The 23,484-nt window shown below is 32.5% G+C and overlaps 5 protein-coding genes across 5 annotated transcripts; 1 reads left to right on the plus strand and 4 right to left on the minus strand.

Moving 5' to 3' along the window:
* Nucleotides 1-88: 88 nt before the first annotated feature.
* On the minus strand, nt 89-405 carry PHYBLDRAFT_140624 (hypothetical protein; the record flags this gene model as incomplete). Its single annotated transcript, XM_018430436.1, has 2 exons — nt 89-259; nt 334-405. The coding sequence occupies 2 exons, from the start codon at nt 403-405 to the stop codon at nt 89-91; spliced, it is 243 nt and encodes an 80-aa protein (XP_018296596.1).
* Nucleotides 406-590: 185 nt separating this feature from the next.
* On the minus strand, nt 591-1,289 carry PHYBLDRAFT_163657 (hypothetical protein; the record flags this gene model as incomplete). The annotated part of the gene is made up of 4 exons (XM_018434851.1): nt 591-769; nt 842-938; nt 1,020-1,122; nt 1,183-1,289. 4 exons carry the CDS (start codon nt 1,287-1,289, stop codon nt 591-593), a joined length of 486 nt encoding a protein of 161 aa, XP_018296597.1.
* A 6,261-nt stretch (nt 1,290-7,550) lies between these two features.
* PHYBLDRAFT_140627 (Homeodomain-like DNA binding domain-containing transcription factor) lies at nt 7,551-8,219 on the minus strand (the record flags this gene model as incomplete). The annotated part of the gene is made up of 1 exon (XM_018430437.1): nt 7,551-8,219. The coding sequence occupies one exon, from the start codon at nt 8,217-8,219 to the stop codon at nt 7,551-7,553; it is 669 nt and encodes a 222-aa protein (XP_018296598.1).
* Nucleotides 8,220-19,362: 11,143 nt separating this feature from the next.
* PHYBLDRAFT_163662 (hypothetical protein) lies at nt 19,363-20,745 on the plus strand (the record flags this gene model as incomplete). The annotated part of the gene is made up of 5 exons (XM_018434852.1): nt 19,363-19,396; nt 19,534-19,596; nt 19,646-19,714; nt 20,008-20,135; nt 20,599-20,745. The coding sequence occupies 5 exons, from the start codon at nt 19,363-19,365 to the stop codon at nt 20,743-20,745; spliced, it is 441 nt and encodes a 146-aa protein (XP_018296599.1).
* A 143-nt stretch (nt 20,746-20,888) lies between these two features.
* Nucleotides 20,889-23,262, minus strand: PHYBLDRAFT_179595 (hypothetical protein; the record flags this gene model as incomplete). Its single annotated transcript, XM_018438172.1, has 5 exons — nt 23,024-23,262; nt 22,731-22,934; nt 21,925-22,626; nt 21,700-21,827; nt 20,889-20,934 (listed from the first exon to the last, which is right to left on the minus strand). The coding sequence occupies exons 1-5, from the start codon at nt 23,141-23,143 to the stop codon at nt 20,889-20,891; spliced, it is 1,200 nt and encodes a 399-aa protein (XP_018296600.1). The 5' UTR covers nt 23,144-23,262.
* Between the last annotated feature and the right edge of the window lie 222 nt (nt 23,263-23,484).

Genomic DNA, 23,484 nt, shown 5'->3' on the forward strand with positions numbered 1-23,484 from the left:
ATGGAGACCCTCTTTTTCTTTTCTTGATAATAGAATAAGCCCACATTTTATCATATTATATCAAAAGGGAAAAAAAAATTATGTTTATTTATTTGGTACGTTTGGAAGATTTATTTCTACCAAAGAATGCCTTTCGCAGTGAATTGCTAACAGGATTGGCACGGTCTGAGTCTTCTCTTGATTCATTTGTAGGCACTGCTGCCATGGATCGCCAGGACTGAAAGTTTTCTACGTCTTGCTTTATTGCAACCGTACTTGTCTATAGAAAAAAGAAAAGAAGATAATTAATTATTTAATTTTAATATTATTTTCTTTTTTTAATTGAATTTTCACTTGCATGAATACTATTCCACAATTGGTTTGTTGTTCTAGTGGATTCTGGCTGAAGTGCCTTTCGATGCGCATCCTATTTATTTATATATAGAAGAAAAAGTTATTTAAATCAATAATAATAATAATAATAATAATTACTTTTATGTATTCAGCATCTTCTTTTAATGAACTTGACAGGAGCCACGAACTGTCATTATCACAAGGTTCTATAGATTGAAAGATATTTAGTGTAACAATACAATACAATATTATTATTTTTAATTTCTTTCAAGCTTGCCTTCTTCAATGGAATGCTGTTTTAATTGGGCACGCAAAGAAGCCACTCTGTTCTGCCATTGTGCCATAGCACAAGACAAAGACTGGATCTTTTCGAGGTGAACTTCCTTGAGTAACTTGACTTCTAGTAGCATTATATCCTTTTCTCTGGCGGCCTTTTCTATTAATGACATTTACTGACATTAGCCATTATGCAAATATATATATAAATATATTTTTTTATTTGATTTACCTTTACAAGCAAGTTCAAATTCTTCACGTTCATTTGTTAGTAATAGACATTTATGTCTCCAGCTCTGTTGGTCCTGAGTTACTTTTTTCAATTGTGCCTATGATTAATATATCAATAAATATAAAGTCTGACAAATTCTTTAATGTTTATTTTATATTAAAATGAAAAGGAGAATTACTTGAAGATCATCTATGTGTGCTTGAAGAGCAGTTGAATCTGGGGTTGACTTTTCCTTTGGAAACAATGCAAGTGAACTTTTTTGATTAATACGATTATTATTACTGTAAAATAAAAATGCAAACTATTGCTAAATAGATAGAGGTCAGGCTTTATAATTTTACCTGCTTGGCACCAGAACATCTGGGTTGACCTGTTTACGCTTTACATTGAACGGTGTAACTGACACTTTGCGGGGTCGAAACGGGGAAGGTTGATATCCAAAAGACATTAGTATTAAAAAAAAACTGTATTATTGAATTATTGAATTATTGAATGCTTTTTATAAGAAAATAGATCAAAGGGTGAAAGAACCAAAGAATGACTGAATGGCATAAGAGAAAGAGAAAGAGAATGAGAAATTTTGGTTGTTGTATTGGCTAGGACTAGAATTATGCTTATCTACTATGTATTAGATTTGCTGTGAATGGAAGACCCATATTGGCTTTCAGGCAGTCACAAAAAAAATTCCTTTTTTTTTAAAAAAAAAAATGGGTTTGGCAGTAATGTGTCTTTGGTTGATTCAAATATCTAATTATTTATGTTATGGGTATAAAGAAAACATGCTTTATATTTCGATCATTATTATTGATAGTATTACTATCTAAGGTACCTTTGTACCTATTGATAATCAATTGAATGAGAGATATTATATTTTATGTATTTTATGCACACACACACATGTATAAATATAGTTTTATTCATGCATCGATATATGCATTAAGACATAAGAAAAGATGCCTTGGATTTTGAAACCGTAATTCATATTTTTTATTTTTTTTTTGGAATAGCTTGGGCTTGTCCTTCAATAACAAGAAGAAGAAGAAGAGTAGGAATATACTTCTTGAAATAAGCAAGAAAAAAAAACTTTATAAAGTAAAGGCAGAATTCAAGGTACCAAAGATAAGATATATAAAAAAAAAACAAATTTTGTATATGATTTGTCTGTGGACGAATGAATTAATGCATCAATATATATTTATAGTAATTATCTTTATACTCACTAGAATTCCAATTAATTTTTATAATTTTTTTTTGCTGTGGCTTTATTTTTTCTTTTCTCTCTCTCTTTTATTATTATTTAATATTTTATATAATATTTTAATATTTTAATTATATTTTTTTTTCTTTTCTCTCTTTCTCTCTTTTGCTGGTTGTTTATTTTACTCACCTTATTTCTTAATATAATATATATGCATATATTTTTATATATATAAAAGCAAAAAAAAAAAGCAAAAAAATTTATACACATTAAATATATATTTTATATATTTATATATGTATTTATATATATACTGTATATATACATAGTAACGTTTATTTATTTATTTTATTTTATTTATTTATTTTATTCTTGCAATGGACGTCCAAGGTTACATGCACAATTCAGAAGATGCCAAAGTGACACATTATGCAGAACCAATTGGTCACTATGATCACCCTACAAGCAAACAAGACTCTTCTTCTTCTTCTCCTCTACTGACACCCATGAGCATCTCAAACCAACAACCACAACCAGAACAACAGGTTATACAAGAGCCATCTGGGTCATCTTACGACGAAAATAACAGTAACAATAACTTCCTCTCACCACCATTACCACAATCCCCACAACCCTCACAGCCACCATCTGCACATAACCCGGCTATCATGAGAGCCTTGAAAGACAAACGCAAGAGTAGTCCGGCAATTCTTGGTCTATTGGGTCTTGGAGATGAGGCAGAAGCCCAGCTTAGTATGCACCTATCTCAACACCGAAATTCAATCGAAGCAGCCATGTTATTAGCCAATTTCAATAGACTTCAGACTACATCTGTAAAGTCTTCTCCTGATCTTAAAGGTAAGAAAGATATATATATATATATATATATATATATATGGGTATAGAATTTATAAATATAAATGATTTTACTTTATTTTATTTTATTTTATTTTTTATTTTTATTTTTATTATTATTATTTTGTATGTTTTTATGCGCATAATAATAGTCAATTTTTTTTTTAAAAATTTATTTATTTATTTATTTATTTATTTATTTATTTATTTATTTATTTTCTTTAAAAAAAAATATTCTTCTTTTTTTTTATATATATTTTATTTATATTATAATTCATTTATTTTAGCTCATGGCGGTCAATGGCAGGATGACATGTCTATTGCCTCTCACACTCAGACGGCTCTCTCCAATGATGGCCCGACAGAATCCACACGCCGCTACTCCTACGATGCAACCATGTCCTGGAATACGATGCCGCCCGCCTTTGTAGATCGTGCTACCCTATTGCAGGACATGTCCCCCCAAGATGAACATCCAACTTCTTTAGGCCACCCCCACCAAAATCACCTTGACCAACATAGTCAGCATAATCAACACAGCCACAACCACAACCAAATCCACAACCAAATCCACAACCACAACCGCAACCACAACCAAATCCACATTCAGCACCTCAACCAATCCCAACACCACCTTGGGTTTAGCCATCAAAATCATAGTAACACCAACAACTATCACCACAACCAAAATCATCTTCATCTTCATCACCCTACTGCCACTAATGCTGCCAATACTACGGCTAATAGTACAGGTACTACTGCTAGAGATTATTATACTTCCGGTCATCCACACAGCATTCAGGGCTCACCATCTGCAAAACTAACCTGGTATCAAAATGGCCGAATTCAAGAACATCACCACCTCGGCGAATATGGCACCAGTCAGTCGGATTACGCACAGCATCCAACAGCATCAATTCCACCCAATTCAGTACATTATTCACTAGACAACATTGGAAACTCACCTCATCATCAACAACAACAACAACAGCAACAACACCATCCTTCTTTACAGCCAGTACAACCAGCTCAAGTACAACAACAACAACAACAACAACAACAACAACAAGCCATGTACCCACACTATCCTCCTTCTGGTCCAATACATCATCATCATCCTGGTGTACCAATGGTACATCCTCTCGCTCGTGGACCTCCTCCTCCGCCGCCTGATCTGAACCAGAAACGAGACCATGATCCTCAAGCACAACACCACTTTTATCCATCGTATCCTTACCCCAATAATAGTAGTAACAACAACAACAACAACAACAACAACAACAATAATAGTAATAGTAATAATAATAACAACAATAGTAGCAGTAGTAGCAGTAGTAGTAATGGCGGAGGTGCTGGTGGAGGAGGTGCAAATGCACAATCGTCACAGACACCACAAACACCAACACCATCATCACAACAACCGCAACAATCACAACCACAACCACCTCCACCTCCACCGCCTATGCATCCCCACCATCCTCATCCATACTATTACCACCATGGTAAATTACCGATTCCCAGCTCAGCCGATGCCGCAATGATACAGGCACACAATGCAGCTGTCGTTGCTGCGGCTGCTGCTGCTGCTGCTGGAAAGCCGAAGCGAAGAAAGACTCGGAACGATCTGGATGATGATGAGATGCTTGGGGTGGTTGAGCCTGGTGATGCAGATTTCCCCGACATGTCACTACGAGACATCGAGGCTGCCCGGGTAGATCCTGAGGCAAGACCACGTAGACAAAAGTTGCGGTATGTTGGTGATCTGTACACTCCCCAATGGGTACGATACAACGGACAGGCCAAGGAGGGTTTGTGTGACACATGCAAGCCAGGAAGGTGGCTTCAGCTCAAGAATAGTGCATTCTGGTTAGTAGTAGTAGTAGTAGTAGTAGTAGTAGTAGTAGTATTTGTTTTGCATTCATGCTTATATATTTGTTTGTGTTTGTTTGTTTGTTTCTTTAGGTATCACAAACAATTTTTTCACGGTATATCATCTGTGTCTGGTAAAGAATTCATGCAGCCATTGGAGACACGGTGGGTAGATCAAGATCTGGTAGAAGGTTTATGCCACCAATGTCACCAATGGGTATCTGTGAGCAATGTAAAGAGAAAAAACAGTGTACTATGGTACAGACATGCGCACAAGGTATGTTGTTCAACAAATACATCGATTTATGTGAATTCTAATGGCTGTGAATTTATAGTGCCATGTTTATCACAAACCAAAATCTGCAACGCCAAAACGACGCTAATAATCACACATATAATTCTCACTTGCACCCATTTCACCCACACTTTCTACACTAAATTACACTCACTTATTACAGCCATCTAAACACAAACACACGCCACCTTACTCACACGTAAACTCGCACTCCATCACTCCATCACTCACTCACAATACATATACATACATATACATATACATATACATATTGTGTAAAAAAAAAACTTACAAAAATTTCCTTTTTTTTTCTTTTTTTTTTTTTAAAAAAAAATCAATTCAATTCAATTCAATTCAATTTTAAAAACAAAACAAAAAATCAGCGTCTACAATAATCGCAAATAGTCAAACAGAGCCAAAGTACATTGAACCCCCTATAATTTTTATAATTTTTATGATTATACACTGCGATATGTAATTTGTAATGTTTCTGTAATTTATAATCTGTATACACAATATACACAATATATAAATTACATAAAAGGGATCGCCCGAGTTCCTAAAGGATGAATAAAACCCCTCTTTGGTGTTCTGATCCATGTGGTAATTTTCATTCCCAATCTTGGTGTCAATTAGCAAACCTCGTTTACTTGTTCTCGATTCTTTCCATCTCATCTTTCCTATGTACATATTTACATATCTGATATCCATTCATTTCTTTTAAACTATTTTCCCCCACATGAGTGAATCATTTTTGTTCTTTCTTCCGCGCTGGCAGCCTCTTACTTGGCTGTGTCACTTTACTACTTATTCTCGATCAAGCCAATCGTTCTTTCAGTTCATCAAGGTGAGCTTATAATGCCACAAGCCAAACCAATACATAAATGAATATTCTCTCTATCGATCTACCGATAAGACAATATGTATATCTTTATATAGATATGCACACAGATACTTGGACGCACAGACATTATTATAATAAGCATTATTACTTGAGTTTCTTTTTTTTTTATTTTATTTTATTTTCATATATTTTATTGTGAGCTTAGAATGATTTTTAGCTGTATGTTGGTGGGCGCGGTAAGATGTTTGGAACATCCCGGTCGGACTAATTAAACAAAATAAAAAAAAAACAGAACGAAAGAAAGAAATTGATAGATATAAATATTATTACCCAATTATTGGATGTATTTATAATTTATTTATTTTATAAAACGCAAATCATCTGGGTTTTACAACAACAACAAAATATTAAACGGAGTGTTAACTTTATATTAATCGGCATATCAATACTTTCACGATTAAATCTGGGTTTATACTCGTTTATCAAAACACGACCTTTTTTTATTTTATTCTCTAAAGTACTACATGACTCAAATTTATTCAATTCAAATTCTCTCTTTCTTTCTAGGAAAGTAAAAGGTATAAAAAATATAAGACTTGATAGTATTTTCTCTCTTGTTCTCTTTTGATGATTGATACTATATATATATATATATATATATTCATTTATTTATTTATTTCAAATAAAAAGGTCGTGTCTTGAGAATGGTAATGAAACCCAGACTTTATTGCGAGTATATTCACGTTTCGTAGATTAAATATTTTATCGCCTACTGTATTATGTACATCTCAGATTATTTGTGTTTTTGCGACCACTTTATACATATACATATGTATATTTAAAAATAAAAAACAATCGATTGAAATATGATTATTTTTACATTGACAGACCAACATTTATGTATTTATATTTATATATATATTTCTAATAATAGAGAATTATGATTTATTATTAATATTATCATTATAAATATATATATATATATATATATATATATACAAAATATAGCCAAGATTAAATGATAATCACATCAATTTTTTTTTGAAACATGAAAATATTGAACATATTATATATTATTATTATTATATAAATATATATAAATATATAAGAAAAAAAAAGAAGAAAAAAAAGAAAAAAAAGAGTTACAAAAGGTGGGGGAAAGATTGAGGAAGAAATTGATTGTGTGTTGTAAGAGAGAGAGAGAATTCATGCCGTAAAAAATAAAATAAAATAAAAATCAAATTGTTTAAGTGGTGTAGTTTAGATAGAAAGGGTGATAACAATAATAAAAAATAATAAAAAAAAAGAGCCTAAATCTTTGAGTTTCCTTTTTCTGTTTTCTTAAAAAAAATAAAAATAAGAAAAATCAAAGAAAAGATATATAAAAAAAAATAAAAAATAAAAAACATAGTAATAATAGTAATAATAATAAAGGGGGATTGAAAGTATACAATTGAATTATGAAAAAGAAATTAAAATAAAGATATAGGCAGCCAGGCCATATAACTTATATAATTAATTAATATTCTTTTTCTGCAGATGATGATGTTTGAATACAAAAATAACAGTAATATTCTTTTTCCTCTTCTTTAGCATATAAAAAGGAAGAAAGAAAGAAAAGCTTTAAATCAATCAATCAATCAATCAATCAATCAGAGGAAGAAGTTTTGTGGATTCGTAACAAGCGTTGTCTTTCGCGTGTGCGGATGGCCTGGCGTCTGTTCTGGAACCAGATCTGGACAGTTCTGGGACTCATGCCAAGCTGTCTGCCCAATTCGACTCTCATCTGAGTGGAGGGGAAGAAGGTGCGTTCGAATACTCTATTCAGGACCTCGAGCTGCTTGGAATTGGCTCTTCTGCGCTTGGCCTTCAAGGGAAGGTTACCGTGTTCATCAAGTTCATCGGTATCATCGTCGTCGTCGTCTTCATCTTCTTCTGACATTGGGGTCGAAGCTCTGGAATTGTCAAGGAGCATCTTTTGGTGGGAGTGGTGGTGGGGGTGGTGGTGGTGGTTCCAAATGACAGGTTCTTGGATTGGTTTATGAGAGTTCCAGACAGAGGTGGGGGGAGGGGTATTACGGCCATTGTTCAAGGGGAATGGATAGCTGGTGTATGAGGATGTGACACTGGCAGGTGAGGGAGTGAGTGAAGGAGAAAGCGAAGGACTCTTGGGTGAATCGTAGGAACAGAGAAGGTTGGAGATGTCGAGTACAGCTGGACGCCTGCGTGGCTGTTGATGTTGATGTTGATTTTGGATTTGCTGTTGCTGTTGCTGTTGTCGAGCTTCGCAATTCAAGAGATTTGATACAGAAAGCATGATTTATATGTATTATGTTGAAATGTTGATGTCTTGATGTGTGTGTATAATATATATATATATATATATAATATATATTCTATATATTCTATATATATATATATATTATGAAAGATGATTGATAATAAATAATAAAAGAAGTAAAAACAAAAAGATGATGAAATAAAAGAAAGGTTTATAAAGAAAAATAAATAAATATAATAAAAGCAACACTAAAACTGGTTCCCCAAATGTGGGCCGATATTTGCCCTTCAAGTGTTACAAAATACGGGTCTGGCACAACGGATCTAATATATATTTAAAAAAGATTTTATTGTATTTTTATTGTATATTAGCAATAGGAATAACAATAGTAATAGTAATAGTGTGTAGTATACGTAGTGTGTTTAATAAATTAAGGAATTGAATGACACGTTTCTTACTTATATAAAGTATAAAATAAAATTTCCCATCGATGTATTTATTTATTTATTCTTTCATTACTTACACATCACCCACACAGCTAGAGGACTTGTGTTTTCCGGAGTTATCCGGTTCATTGATAATTTCCTTTTCCGTCCAGGTGGATTCTACACAGACAAATCTCCGCAAGAAAATAGAATACAAAAAAAAAATGAGGACCATCTTTTCTTTTCTTTTTTTTGTGTTTTAAAAATAATAGTAATATTTATATTATTATTATTATTATATGTTTTTAATAAGATTTGTATATAAATAAAATAAACCGATTTACTAAGAACACGCACTATAGACATTACATACAAATCAGACAAAAGTATATATTTTTTCTCGATTGAATTTCGATTCAAATATCAATAATTGTTATTTATTTTGACTTACACTTTGACTTTATTTCTTTCTTTTTAAAACTCACCAATAACATGTGGTTATCATAATAAGAACAATAACATCAAGATAATTTATTAGATAGTTAAAATAAAATAAAATAAAAGTAAGCAAAGTGGCTTTTTTGGTTATATCTTATATCTTATATATATTCAGTATATCCATACAGGAAATGATTTGCGCAAATTATTATTATCAACGTATTTTATATATTTAGATACAAAAACTAAAAAAGCAACAACAACAAACTCTTTCTCCCCCCAAGATTTCTCTTTTTTTTTTATTTATTTATTTAGGATTTTAAAATAAGTTTTTTTTTTTTTTTAAAAAAAAAGTGGCGTGAGCTTTTTTCATTTTCTTTTTAGTTTAGTTTTTTTTTTTTTTTTTGACATTATTTCAGTTACCCAGGCAACCAAAGAAAAAAAAAATATAATTCTTTTTTTACCCTGTTTGTACCTCCACCATGCACTACAAATACCTTTACTAGTCAACCCAATTCTGCATTTGTTGTCTTTCTACACTTGTTCAAGTGCCGGTGTACGTGGCAAACTTTTACTAAAAGCGGTTAATCACCGGCTTATATGTTCAAAAGAACAAAGGAAAAGGAATAAAGAATATTGTTGTTATTATTATTATTATAGATAGACAGATAGATAAAAGTTTCTCTTTTCTTTTTTTAAAAAAAAATGTTTATTGTACTAATATTCATAAATATTGAAACAATTGAAACAATTGAAACAAGATGATAACATTTTCATTTTTTTTTTTTTTTTTTTTTTTTTTAAAAATATTAAATTAAATTTAATTTAAATTATTTATTTTTGACTGTCACAAAAATAATAAAAATATAGCTTCTTGAATTTGCATTGCATTAATCAAAGCATAACAAGACAAACAACAACCTTAACAACTTCAAGGCACGTTTATACACCTTGTTTATCAATCAATTAACCAAATAATTTTAAGATTTACATAAGCAAATAATAATAATTTCAACTTTATCTTGTTTATTTATATTGCTATTACTATCCCTATCATATCATATTGTATTGTATTATAATATATATATATATATATATTTAATAGTCTCCAAGAACAACATTTTTACAATTAGAATTAGATTCCATTGTAGAATCAAGACACAACCAATCTAACATGGTAAACCGTCAAACAAAATAACAATAATAAAAGTAATGGTGCTCTGACTACTACATTAATTCAGGATTCTACAAATGACAATGAGAATAAAATAGCAAAGAAGCGTGCTTTGGAATCCGACTATGCATCTAATCATGACAATCATTCAACAAAAAAGAAAATTAAAAAAGACAAAAAAGACAAAAAATCTAAAAAAGATAAAAAGGAGAAAAGAAAGAATAAGGATAAGAACGACAAGAACGACACAAAACACACAGACATACCCGTAGACACACCAAACGTCAAATCTGTCCAAAAGCCCGAGGACAAACCTATTGCTAAACCTATTGCTAAACCTATTGCTAAACCTATTGCTAAACCTACAGCAGCAAAATCTAAAGAAAAGTCATCCATCAGTAATAAGTACAAAACCTCGGCATATATTGATAGCGACAGTGACGAGGATGATAGTCTTACAAAGAAACCCAGTCCAGTAAAAACGTCAAACAAAAACAAAAACCCTAATCAGATCTACAGTGAAAGTGATAGTGATAGTGACAATGACAATGACATCAATGAGAATATCGCACCTAAAAATACGACTAATCCAGTAAAGCCATCAAGCAGAAACCCTAATCAGATCTACAGCGAAAGCGAAAGTGACAGTGACGGTGACAGTGAAAAGAATCCTGTCCCCACAAACACACCAAAAACAGTAAAGCCATCAAGCAGAAATCCTAATCAGATCTACAGCGAAAGTGACAGTGACAGTGACAGTGACAGTGACAGCGACAATAACAATAACAATAACAATAAAAAAAAGGCTTCACTTAAGAAAAACACATCTACAAATGCACCTAAAAGAAAATCTGCACCAGAATACAAATTAAAGGTCAATCGTATTGAGCGACAGGTCCACCGTGAATACACAGGCCCGGTCGATGCAAAGACAGCATTTGGTGATAGAGCCTTGAGTGTCGTCAAACATCAAGTATACGATGACTTTTTCTACTCTGATTCTGAGTCTGACACGGATTCAGATTCGTCTGATGACGAGAGCGACAAACCCTGGCACAAGAACATGATGAGTCTTCAGACTGTCAACAAAATGGTCAATGATGGACTGTGGAATGTAAAGACTGGATCCTGGGACAAACAAGAACTCTTGGCTGTAGAAAAACGAGTAAAAAAGTTATGCAGAGTAAGTTTGTTTTGCTTTTTTGGGAGAAAGAGGGAGTGTTAATCTTATTTTTCTTCTTCTTCCTATTTTGTTAGAGAGAAACGATGTCTATGGCAGATTTTAGAGAATTGCTAGCAAGTGATCACGGTAATAATAATATTGATTTATGGAAGAAGATTGGTAAGAAATAAATGTATAGTGTATTACGAATGTTAAGCAAAGTATTCTGTGCTTATTATTTATTTATTTATTAGCCAAGAAGTGTCCTGATCGTACACTCCATCACATCAAGAAATTAGTGCTTCGTATATACTCCAAAAAAAGCTACAAAGGACTTTGGTCAAAAGAAGAAGACGAAAGATTGCTCGAGTAAGTTTATATCTGGTGGTACTTGGATGAATCAATGGAACACAATATCTTTTGTATACTAATTTGGGAGTTGAAATAAATAGTCTAGTTGAAAATCATGGCCTAAGTTTCAAGGAGATCGAAGAAGAACTGGGCCGAACTTCCCAAATGTGCTCGCAAAGAGTACGAGACCTTAGGCAGCAATCAGGATCTGGTAAATATAAAATACGCAAATCTTGTTGAATATTTTTTATTAACTTGGGATCAATGGCTTTGCTAATTGGCTATTTCTTTATATATAGAGAGGCAGAAATGGACTGATACCGAGACACAGCTACTGATCAAAGCAGTCCAAAGAGAAAAGCTGGTTAATGATGATGTTATCTCCTTTGACAGTATTTCTGTAGCTGTTTTCAATGGCAAACGATCACCAACTCAATGCAGTTACAGATGGTAATTTTTAATTTGTTTGTTTGTTCATTTATCAGAAACAGACACTTGTTATCATTATCATTGGTATTACCCTTTACCAATCTATTGATTAACTTGGGTGTTTGAACTTTATATACATACATAATTAGGAGTGCTATTAGAGATTCAGTCCATGGAGGTGTTCTTGAGAAACAAACCTTAGTTGGCAATTCTCCTGAAGTGTTTAAAGCACAAATAATGTTGTTGGAGAGGTAAGACAATAGAATCACACACAAATTCATGTATATATTTATATAATACAAACTAAAATCCTTATATGATATATCTATTAGATTAAAGAGTCAAAAATGTAATCATGAATCAAACCTGGACTTTTCAAACATACAAGACAAGGATTATCGTGTGTAAGTCTTGCTGCTGTATAAATTGTATTAAAAAAAAATTTGTATTAATTTTTTCTATATATATAAAAACAATAGAAACCGTTTACTTTCAAGAAAATTTTACTTTAAGGCTCGATCAGCTTTACCCAATTTTGAAAACAGATCTTTAGATGGTGAGATTTTTTCATCTATTTTTTTTTTGGGTTAAATTATCTGAGAAATAATTTTTTTTTTATTTTATTTTTTTGAAACTCTCTTTCTCATTTTCATTTCTTTTTCCTAGATATTTTGGACACTCTTTTGGATTTACGTCGTGCAATGTTGAAAAGTGTCGAATAATTAAAAAAAAATAAAAATAAAAAATAAAAAAAATTATAATTATAAATGTTCACCATTTCTCAACCCCCCCTTCTTTATATTTTTATTTTATTCTCATAATAATACTAATAATAATAAAGCAAGAAAAATAAAGATCCAATGATGTGCTGTTTTGGTTGGTTTTTCTTTTCTTCAGTCACCCATCTATTCGTGAGACCTAAAGGTCAGTTGGCGGTTGATTATAGATCGTATCCATCTAAAGTTGTACAAACTTTTGGGATTGTATATGCCGCACGTTACACTGTGGAGGATCTTGCCAAACCAATCTCTTACTTCAATTGCAACATCTACATAATCTATATATTTTCATTTAACAATCTTGAGAATTTCCTCAAATATATATATATATATATATTTCATTAATTCAATTAAGAAAACTTGCAAGTAATTTTTGAAAAATAAAATTAAAGGAGACTCTTTTGTATAGATATATACTTCTTCAAGGCAATCTAAGCTTTTTTTCTCTCTCTCTTTAGTCTACGCATTATTGTAGTACAGTACAACATTATCTTTGACTTTCTTCTTGTCTTTGTACAACAAGTTAAGCCACTCTCTTTTCCATCTTCTTTTTTTTTTAATCTAAGCACAAACCTTTAGCTTTATTTTGGTTTGTTTTGGTTTGGTTTGTTATGATTAAGGCACCCTAGATATTTCTTCTTTCTTCTTTCTTTTCTTTTCTTTTCTTTTCTTTTTTTCCCAAGTAAATTTCACTTACTAAAAAAAAAACAAGAAGAATGGGTATCCAGCGTTGTTTGTTGCTCGGCTCATTGGTGGCCACCGTTCTCTCCTATGTCTCTGCCCAACAGACTTCCAACTTGATCGGTGGTCAATGCGTTGAGACCTACGATGCCAATGTCGACTACTTTCCCGATAAGGTGTCAACCTGTGAGTAAACAATAATCTGCTCTCTTTCTCTCTGTGTGTGTATGGGGGTGTGTACCTGAATTGTGTGCTTCTTATTGTCGTATCAAACAGTAAAGTATAAAAATATATGCGCTTGGGTTAGATTGAATTGAGTTGAATTAGATTGAACCGAATTAGCTTGAATTGAACATATTTGTACTCGCATTTGTAGCCGATGACACTGCTAGCTTGTTCACTATCGAGTACTTCAAGAACTACAAGTTGGTGACCGATACCCGTAGTGCCTCGACCTATGCTTTGGTCCAGTGTGGAACCCCTACCCCTAGCGATCTTCCCGCCGGAACTGAAGTCTATCAGGTTCCAGTTACCAAAGTTGCAGCTTTGCAAACCACTGTAGTTCCTTATATCGAGGTAATATAGCAGTAATACCATATTTATTAATTATGAAGATCACCTTATATTAAATCAAAATTAGATGCTTGGTGAAGTTGACACCATCGCCTATGTCGAACTTGGATCTTTTGTTGCTTCAAGCTGTTTCCAGAATTATCTTTCTGCTGGTAAAATCTCCGAAGTTTCGGTCACAAACATGACTCTTCAGGCCGCACAGCTTGAAACTGTACAGGTTCAGTTTGGTGCTGATCCTTCAAGCTCTGAAATTGCCAATACCTCTGTGACTACTGACTCCAGCTACGAAGATAATGTTTTGGGCGTAAGTTGTGGGAATTTTTTCTGTGTGTGTGTTTTTTTTTTAGAGTTATGGTTATAATTAAAAGGATGTACAAAAAAAAAGTATCCTCATACAAGCGAATACACAAATGAACCAAGTTAACTAATAACAATAACAATAACAAATTTCTTTTTACATATCCATTGTTATTATCATTTCGGGTTAAAATAGCGCTCTACATGGTTGTCTTACTATGCTGCTTTCTACAATACCGAGGCTACCGCAAATGAAATTACCAATAGCATCAACACAAACTATGCAAACCTCAAGAAAGCTGCTGCCAGCTACAACCCTAAGCCTGTCGTTGCATGGACTACCTACAATGCACCAGATCAGTACAACAACAACACTGCTAGCTGGGCTATCAACGTTCCTGCTTACAAGATTGGCGTTGTTGCCGATGCTGGTAAGATTAATTGATTATTGGCATAGTAGATTTGGTGGATTAATGTCCTAGTTCAATACAAGACCTAAAAAAGAAAGACATATCTTATTTAACAATAACAATAATATAATATAATATTAATGTATATATGTTTTATTTTTTTATAGGTGGACAGGCTTTGGCTCCTGAGACTACTACATTTAGCAACTCTGCTGACTTCTTAAAGGCTATTGCTAATGTTGATGTCATTATCGATGAGACCTATATCGCCACCAATCTGACCGACATTCTGGAGAACTACCAGATCCCTCAAAGTGATGTTTCCAAATACAAGTTCTTGACCAACCAGGCCGTATTCCGTGAAGATGGCATTCTGACCCAGACCGGTGGGTTTGATTGGTTCGAGGCCCCAGTTGTTATGGCCGATGCTCTTTTGGAGGACATCATCCATGCTGTCAACCCCTCTGCCCCCACCGCTGATTACAAGCACAATTGGATCCGCAACGTTGCCAAGGCTGAGACCATTAGCTACATCGATTCTGCCAGCTGCACGTGGGAAGAAAACGAGAAGAGACCCAACATGGCTGTTACTTTTACTGGAGGTCAATTTGCCCAACCTAGTTACGTTTCCACTTCTACTACTACTACTTCTGGAGCCTCCACTTCTTCCATTTCTTCTTCTCTGAAGATTGGCTCTCTGGGTGCCACAATTATTGCGGTTTCTTTGATGTTTATGTAACCACACCTTTACTTTTACTCCCCCACCCGCCCTTTCCATTTCCCTCTCCTCCATCTTACCCACTCCCCCCCAAAAGAGAGAGAGAGAGAGAGAGAAAGGAAACTTTATATTTATATTTATATAATGATACTTAATGATGACAATAACAACAGTAATAATAACAATAATACTATTAATAATAATCGAAATAAGAAAATGTGTATAAATTATTCCTTTTTTTTAAAAAAAGAAAAAATTATTATTATTTTTGGCGTTTTTGTTTTCTTGATTTGTATATCTTGTCTTTTGGACAGGGGACATAACACCCGGCCCTTCAAGAAACATACTTGATTTCTATATATTATCTTTAGTGGTCCGCTAATCCGGGAATATATTTATGCCAAGCACAACACAAGAGGTTAAAATAATAATTATAAAGAAGTTTAAAAAAAATAAATTTACAACATAATTTTTGTTCCCCCAAGTACAAAATTATAAGCTTTTATTTCTTACTTTCAACCACATGGCTCATTGTACAATGGCTAAGAATAGAAGAAATGTGGGTAAGATGACGATAAGAAAAAGGGCTAGATAATTCTAAATTATTATTTGTTTCTTTATTTCTTGTTTTAAAACACCCTAGAAGACCAATTGCCTGTTGAGGATATTCCTTGATACTCTATGATTAAACCCAAAATACACACAAAAAGATATATATGTATAAAAGGGGTAGGGATCACAAAGGGTTACAGTGGTGAAAGGATGAACAAACGTAGTACTGTTTGACTTTTCGTTTTATGTCTAGACACTTCTTGTTATATGTGACAATGATCAAGTTCATTTAATGTAAAATAAATTAAGAGCACACGAAATAATATTTATTTATTGTTTTAATTCATTTATTCATGTAATTGTCCTTTTTTTTATTATTAAATAAAATAAAATAAATCATTATTAGTGTTATCCAGGTGGATCTTACTTTTCTGTATGTGTAAAAGATGTATATAAGAATTATCATTATTGTTAAAAAGAAAAAATCATCGTAAATAAATATACCTATAATTCTAGCGCATATACACACATTTATGTAAAAATATATAATTGTGTGTAAAAAAAAAAGTATTTACTTTACTTGCTGGTATATGTATAATCTCATCCTCAAGAGTAACATCTATTTACACTACATATCTACTATGTATCCGACGGAGAACACCAAATAGTCAGTCCTACACATGTGTGCACAGACTGTTTTATTATTTGGCTTGGAAATTATAAGTGTGCCTGATTACCTTTTCAAGGCAGAATTGGATTACAAAGTACAACAACAACCAAAAAAAAATAAATTAATACTATATACTATACTATATATAATTCAAGCGCTGATCGCCACGAAAGAAAGTTTTTCGAGAAACAGACATTAATTATTTTTATATATCATTTTAGTATCTTGGTATCGGGAACAACTGTAACAAAAGGAGTTCCTGCCGAGGGAGCACAGACAGGGTGCACTCATTTTCTTCTTTCTTTGTCCCCCAAACTTATTATTATAAATATAGATATACATATACATAAATATCACACACATTCATACATACGCATAGTGCCCGCGCATCAAAGGCGTCTTTTAATTGTAGCCAATAAAAACGCGTCAAAGATAAACAAAACAACAAATGGCGGGAAATAAAGCATTGCGTATTGGCTATTGAGTATAGTGATTTTTGAATATTTAGCTTTGCAAAAAAAAAAAAAAAACAATATCTGGGTATTAAAAATATATATACAAAACAAAAATGCGCGATTTTTTATTTTATTTTAGATTACTTACTATTATCATCTCAATTATACTTCTTTATCTATGGTCAACCAATCTAGTCACACACACAAAAGCAGGGAAAAGTGTCCTATAAATTACTTGGCGCCAGAGTAATCTTTAATAATAATAATAATTTCTTTCTCTATATATAAGCGAAAAAACATACATACAAATAAGTCTCACTCTAATCTTCAAACTTGATTGACTAACTATGTGGTATCTCTTGTTGGACAATGAGAACTCCATTGGTTAGTTTAATCAAACACTTTGGACTTTCAATTCTAATTGACATAGCATATTGGCACCTCAAGCAAGAAATTTAAAATAAAGTGCAGTTTTTGGTTTCGGATAGTGCCGAAGTTTTTATTTTGTTTAGAATAATAAGCTGAATAAATATCAATTTTGATATTATTATTTGTGTTTTTTTTTTTTTTAAAAAAAAAAAGAAGTAAATGAAACCCCCTTTTAACCTGCCTTTTATGAAGATGATGTTGTATACAATTAAAGAAGTAGAATAAGAAAAATTGCGCATTTTTTGTATATCTTTGATACTCAGGCGGGCTTATATTATAAAACTCAGATACCGCAATTCTAATATTTATTAATTCCGCTTCTGTTACTTTTTTTACGTACCTATTTGTTTATTTACCGCCGTTAAATGGGTTTCTTTACGCTGATTGGTCAGAGCCAAAGGTGTCATTCAGCTCGCGGAAACTGTATATTTTATATTTTTATATGTTTATGCTATAATTGATTAAAATAAAATAAAATACAAAATAGAAAGGAATAGAGTTCTATATCTCCCCGCTTCATTTTATTTTATTTTATTTTATTTTGGCTTTAATTTCCTTGCTCAAAAAAATACTCCTTTTATTGGTATTAGTATTATCCTATGCAATATATATATATATATTCAAATCGATAGACGGAATCGATAGCATTGAATATACACGCTTTTTTTATATATGAATATTAGTTTTTGTATTTTATATTGAGTTGGGTTTCACAAAAATAAAAAGGAACAATTTGCTCTTTCTCTTTCTCTTTCTCTTTTTTTTTTTTTTTTTACTTTTTTGTGATGGGTATTTTATTTCCCTCCTCTTCCTCATGGTTAATATGATAGTAGCCTTTTTTTTTTAAAAGAATTATTCTTTTTCTTTTATCAAAGCAAATGTATATTACAAAGTAGAAAATAAAAGACAATAGAAAGTATTCTATATACACACAAACACATATATAAATGCATGCATGTGTGTGTGTGTATGCAAAGCATTATTTTCATACTTGACCATTGTGTTGAGAACAAACCATAAATAAAGAAACCCCCAACCAACGCCGAGTCTAATGTAGTACATACACATTGATGATGCCCAGAACCAAAATAATAGAACAAAAAAAAAAGACATTTGGAAGATATGTCCAAAGAACCTTAACCACTCAATTCAATTCAATTTGATTCAATTGAATTTTTAGTTTGCTGTAATTGCGGATCATGTCAAACAAAATCTCTCTTGTGCAACGAGCTCGGTAATAATACAGAATTATTGCAAATCTAGACAAGACAGCCAGACAGCCAGATAACTACAGATAACCATCCAGCCAGACTACTGGTTATCTAGACATTCAGACAGTCAGACAGCTAGGTAACCAGGTTCCGGTATATAAAAAGAAAAATAATAAACAATTAATTACCCATAACAACGTTGTTCCATTTAATTCTCACAGAAACCCAATCAGTAAAAAACTCATTCACATTCCATTAAAGAGGAAGGAAGGAATTTTATATTTATATTTATATATTCCTTCTTCGTTTGCTTTGGTTAATGAATTTGCCATACAAGACAAACCCCCAAAAAATATAACCTTTATTTTATTCTCATCATGATTCAATTACCCATTCAAAGTCCTTGATAAAAATAATAATAAGACATGATTTTAGTATTAATTGGCATGTTTTTTTTTGGTACGACTTGTAAACAAATTTGAGCCACTTTATATTATTTTTGGGATTAAATGACATAAGTTCTTAGATGATTTACATTTTTTTGGCACTAAATCTTTTAGAAATTAACATGGATTAGATTAGTTATATATCTCTAGGCAACTACTACATTATTGATGATGAGCCCGAAGAACAAATAGAAAATGTAGCTTATCAATGCGGTAACATCAAAAAAGATAATTGACTTTTCAGTTAATGAAACCACTAAAGTGAACACAGGTACGGAGATCGACTCAATTACCAACAAAAAAATATTGAAAGCTTTATCAATTGATGACGGTAAGAGAAAGTACAAGAAGTACACCCCGAGAAAGTCCGTCATTCTATACAGATAATACAAGACTAAAGAACTACTGTACCTAAAGCGGCAGTATGTTGCAATGTTCCAAAAAAAAACACTTACACAATATTCAAGGAGTTTAACGCTAGCAACGATAATGTATTACTTGGATTTTCTCCGAAAGCGACAAACAGAGGGACAAAAAAGAAGCCTTGTCCTCAGCATACCTTTTTTTTTTTCATCCAATGCCTTTATAACAACAAATCTTCAACACTTGGATTAACTAAAAAAGCGCCTATCAAAGAATTTCCAGACCTGGATGATATTTCTATTCCTTCTCTGTGGAGACATGTAACAGCCGAGCATGCATTTTCTTTGAAAAGAGATACCGAGAGGACACTTTTTCTTCTTCATGAGATAGTAAGTAAATGAAGCAAAATAGGCGTTGATTTTCAAAAGAATTGTGTATTTGTAGATGAAGCTGGCTTTAATACGCACATAATAAGAGGTCGATCTTGGTATTAAGTAGAAGAGCTACTAAATGTCACCGTTCACAAACAAAGAGGTGTTAATATCAGTATTGTTGGATGCATAGCATATTTTGGAGCGGTCAATTTCTCAAATTTGATCCTTTTACAAAAGCGGACACACAAAATCTAGAGCAAGAGTACTCAAACCTTGCCACTAAGAAAAGGAAAGAAAAGCGAAAGTCCCAAAAAATGTTTCTTTACCGTAATGAATAATTGAATAATTCACTACTCTATATTTGTTGTTGATGATATCAATAAAAAAGACCAAACCTTTGTCCATCCCCTTACTCTTCTTTTTTTTTTAATCCTATTGAAGATTGCTGGTAAAAAAATAAATAAATACTAATATCAAGAGGAGCCCACTTGATAAAGCAAGATACTCTGACATCTTGCCTTCTTTACATTGTCAATCAGTGACTGTCCAGAGTTTTGAAGGTTGGGTTGAGAATGCTGAGACGTCTTGGAATATGTGTAATGATAAAGAGTTAGAATTGAAGTAAATGTTACTCTTGCATGCCATTGTTACTTTGTGTAGTTCGTTCAAGATAGAAAATAAAAACATTTTGCCCTAAAAGTTTATTTCATTTGTCCCAAAAAAAAAATTCAACTGTACCAGTTAACTGAAATCCTGTAATACATGACGCTAATAAAATTCATCTTCATCTTCATCTTTACCATCATTACTGTTGCTATTATTTGTAGTGGAGATCAACCTTATCTGTTTCCACAACTAACAATTATTTTTTAATACATCATTTACTTACCCCCAATTTAGTACACCAAAATGTAGTACGAAATTGACTATGTCCTTTCTTTTATATATATGTGTGTGTATATTCAATAGGACAGGTTGCGATTATCATTTTGTTTTCATACAGAATAGTTATTACCGGTCAATGGAAGTACGTGGGCTGTATAGTATAATTCAAAATGAGTTGATTTTTGGTCACTATTGCGCTTACTACTACTACTATTTAAGTAGAACTACATATATGTAACCCTATTAGTATCAATTAGTGTATTGATTCTAGATGGAACATTATTCAATATATTAATTAATGAATTACTATTATATATGTATAATAGATAGTTAGATAGATATACACATTTATTATTCTTAATATTTTTTTCAAAAGGATAGAAAAATATAAAAAAGGGTGAAAAATACACATGTATTGTTAAGACAAAACGAGCGGTTTGTAATAATAGATAGATGCGGCCAAAATTAGTAAAGAAGCCGAAATCGTTACCAGGCGATTAAAAGGGAGAGAAGAAGAGGAATTAGATGAGCTAAAAAGAAAATTGTTCCGGTCGAGGGATTTTCAGATAGAGAGAGAGAGAGAAAAGACGTACAACAGGTATAGGATTAGATTCAACTGTTGAAATCAAATCAAGAGACAATATAATTAAAAAAGTTTTTTTTTAAAAGAAAATATATATATATGATTGCTTACCTTGAAGGAGGAGTTAAGTTCAGGGAAGCCCAGGATTTATCAATGAATAGAGTTTTTCCTTTTACCAGACTAGTGACACGGTCACCGACAGTAATGTTAAATATAGGAAGCATACCAGTTCCATGATACTGAAGCCAAGACCAGCAGTAATATATATATAAAGCAAGAATTGAATGTGAGAAAAAAACACACACAGATTCTTTTTTCTACTTTCTTCCCATTTACCTTTCCATATGTGACAACCATCATATTGGGTCCAGATTTGTACTCCTTGGTAGGTTTCTTGCCTTCGAACAAGCTCTTAATGGTTTGAATAGCAACAGCAACGTGCGGTTCAGTACGGTAAGCCATCTTGGTCTCTTTGAGATCCGCAACATCACCCAAAACCAGGACGTGTTCCAGCCCAGCCTTATTTATCTGTAGGGTAGGCTTTACATCGATGTATCCTTCTTTAGAAACAGTATCAGGGAAACTAGATTTTACCCAGCCTGATTGGGGTTTGCTTCCATATGCGATCAGTACCAAATCAGCATTGATAGTCTCTCCCTTTTCGGTCTTGATTGGCTCATCAGGGATAAAGGCCGTAGACAAGGGAGCAGACTCGGGTAGTATTACGCGGTCGTTGAGGATAAGGTTAACTTGAGATTCTTTGAAAAGGCTGAGCACCTTGTTTTTCGATTTTTGAGGCATAATATGGCCTCCCACGGATCCTCCGCTATGTACCAATGTAATCTTCTTTTGTTTGGGACTGAACTTGTCACGGATTTCGCCCACCAATTCAACACCAACAGGTCCACCTCCGATAATTAGGATAGATTCTGCATTCGTGATTTGCTTACGAGCAGTTCTAATATAAGACAAACAATCTTCATAGTTGACAACTGGCATTTTGGAAGGAGCAGCATAGTCTGTACCACTTGCGATAATCTTTGTTTTTTTTTTAAAAGAAAAGAGTATTGATCAATTAGACTTTTTTAAAGATAATAATAACGATAATGATAGTAATTCTTATTTAATGTTGTTGTATTTACCAAATAAGCAAAGTCAATAGAAGTTCCGTAGTTTTTGACATCTTTATCCAAATAAAGCTTATGTTCTTCAAAACGAATGGCAGAGGCTTGTATTACTTGGTTACGCTTGTTTTTGAATAGATTGGTGTAAGGAACCAAGAGTCTTTCTTCGATTTCATCGACAGTTGAGCGAGGTCCGGCAATTGAATGGTAAAAGTGAGATTTCTTTGTAAAGATAAGATATAAGTATTATGTTTTATTGTGTATAATATATAGTAAGTCAAAAGGATAATAGCTTCAGTTTATTTTATTACCTTTTCTACCAAAATAATCGTGTATTTCTCTTTGGTTTTTTCTATGGTTGATTCCAAGGCAGTGGCCATTCTGACACCAGCAAAACCACCTCCAACAATTACAATATTCAAGTTTGTCATTCTATTCTATTCTATTATATGATTGATTTTGGGCTTATAAGAGTATTCTTTGGCTGTTTGGCTGTTTGATTGATTTTCTGTAAAATAATGATGATGATAGCGAAGAGAGCTTGATAGGAGAAAAAAGCCTTTTATATAATCCGTGCAAGGAATAATAGTAATAACAATATGTATATGTATATATATATATAACTAATATCTGATAATGAAAACGGACACGGAATAATTATCACCGGGAATTGTCACTTGCTAGGCTGAGCAGAGGTATTCCAAATGTGGACATCAGTTTATTTAAATTGACTTTAGATAAAGATATTTTTTTATCCACAGGCCTTGAAGGT

This window comes from Phycomyces blakesleeanus (assembly GCF_001638985.1).
Source record: "Phycomyces blakesleeanus NRRL 1555(-) unplaced genomic scaffold PHYBLscaffold_3, whole genome shotgun sequence".
In the NCBI taxonomy this organism is placed as follows: Eukaryota; Fungi; Mucoromycota; class Mucoromycetes; order Mucorales; family Phycomycetaceae; genus Phycomyces; species Phycomyces blakesleeanus.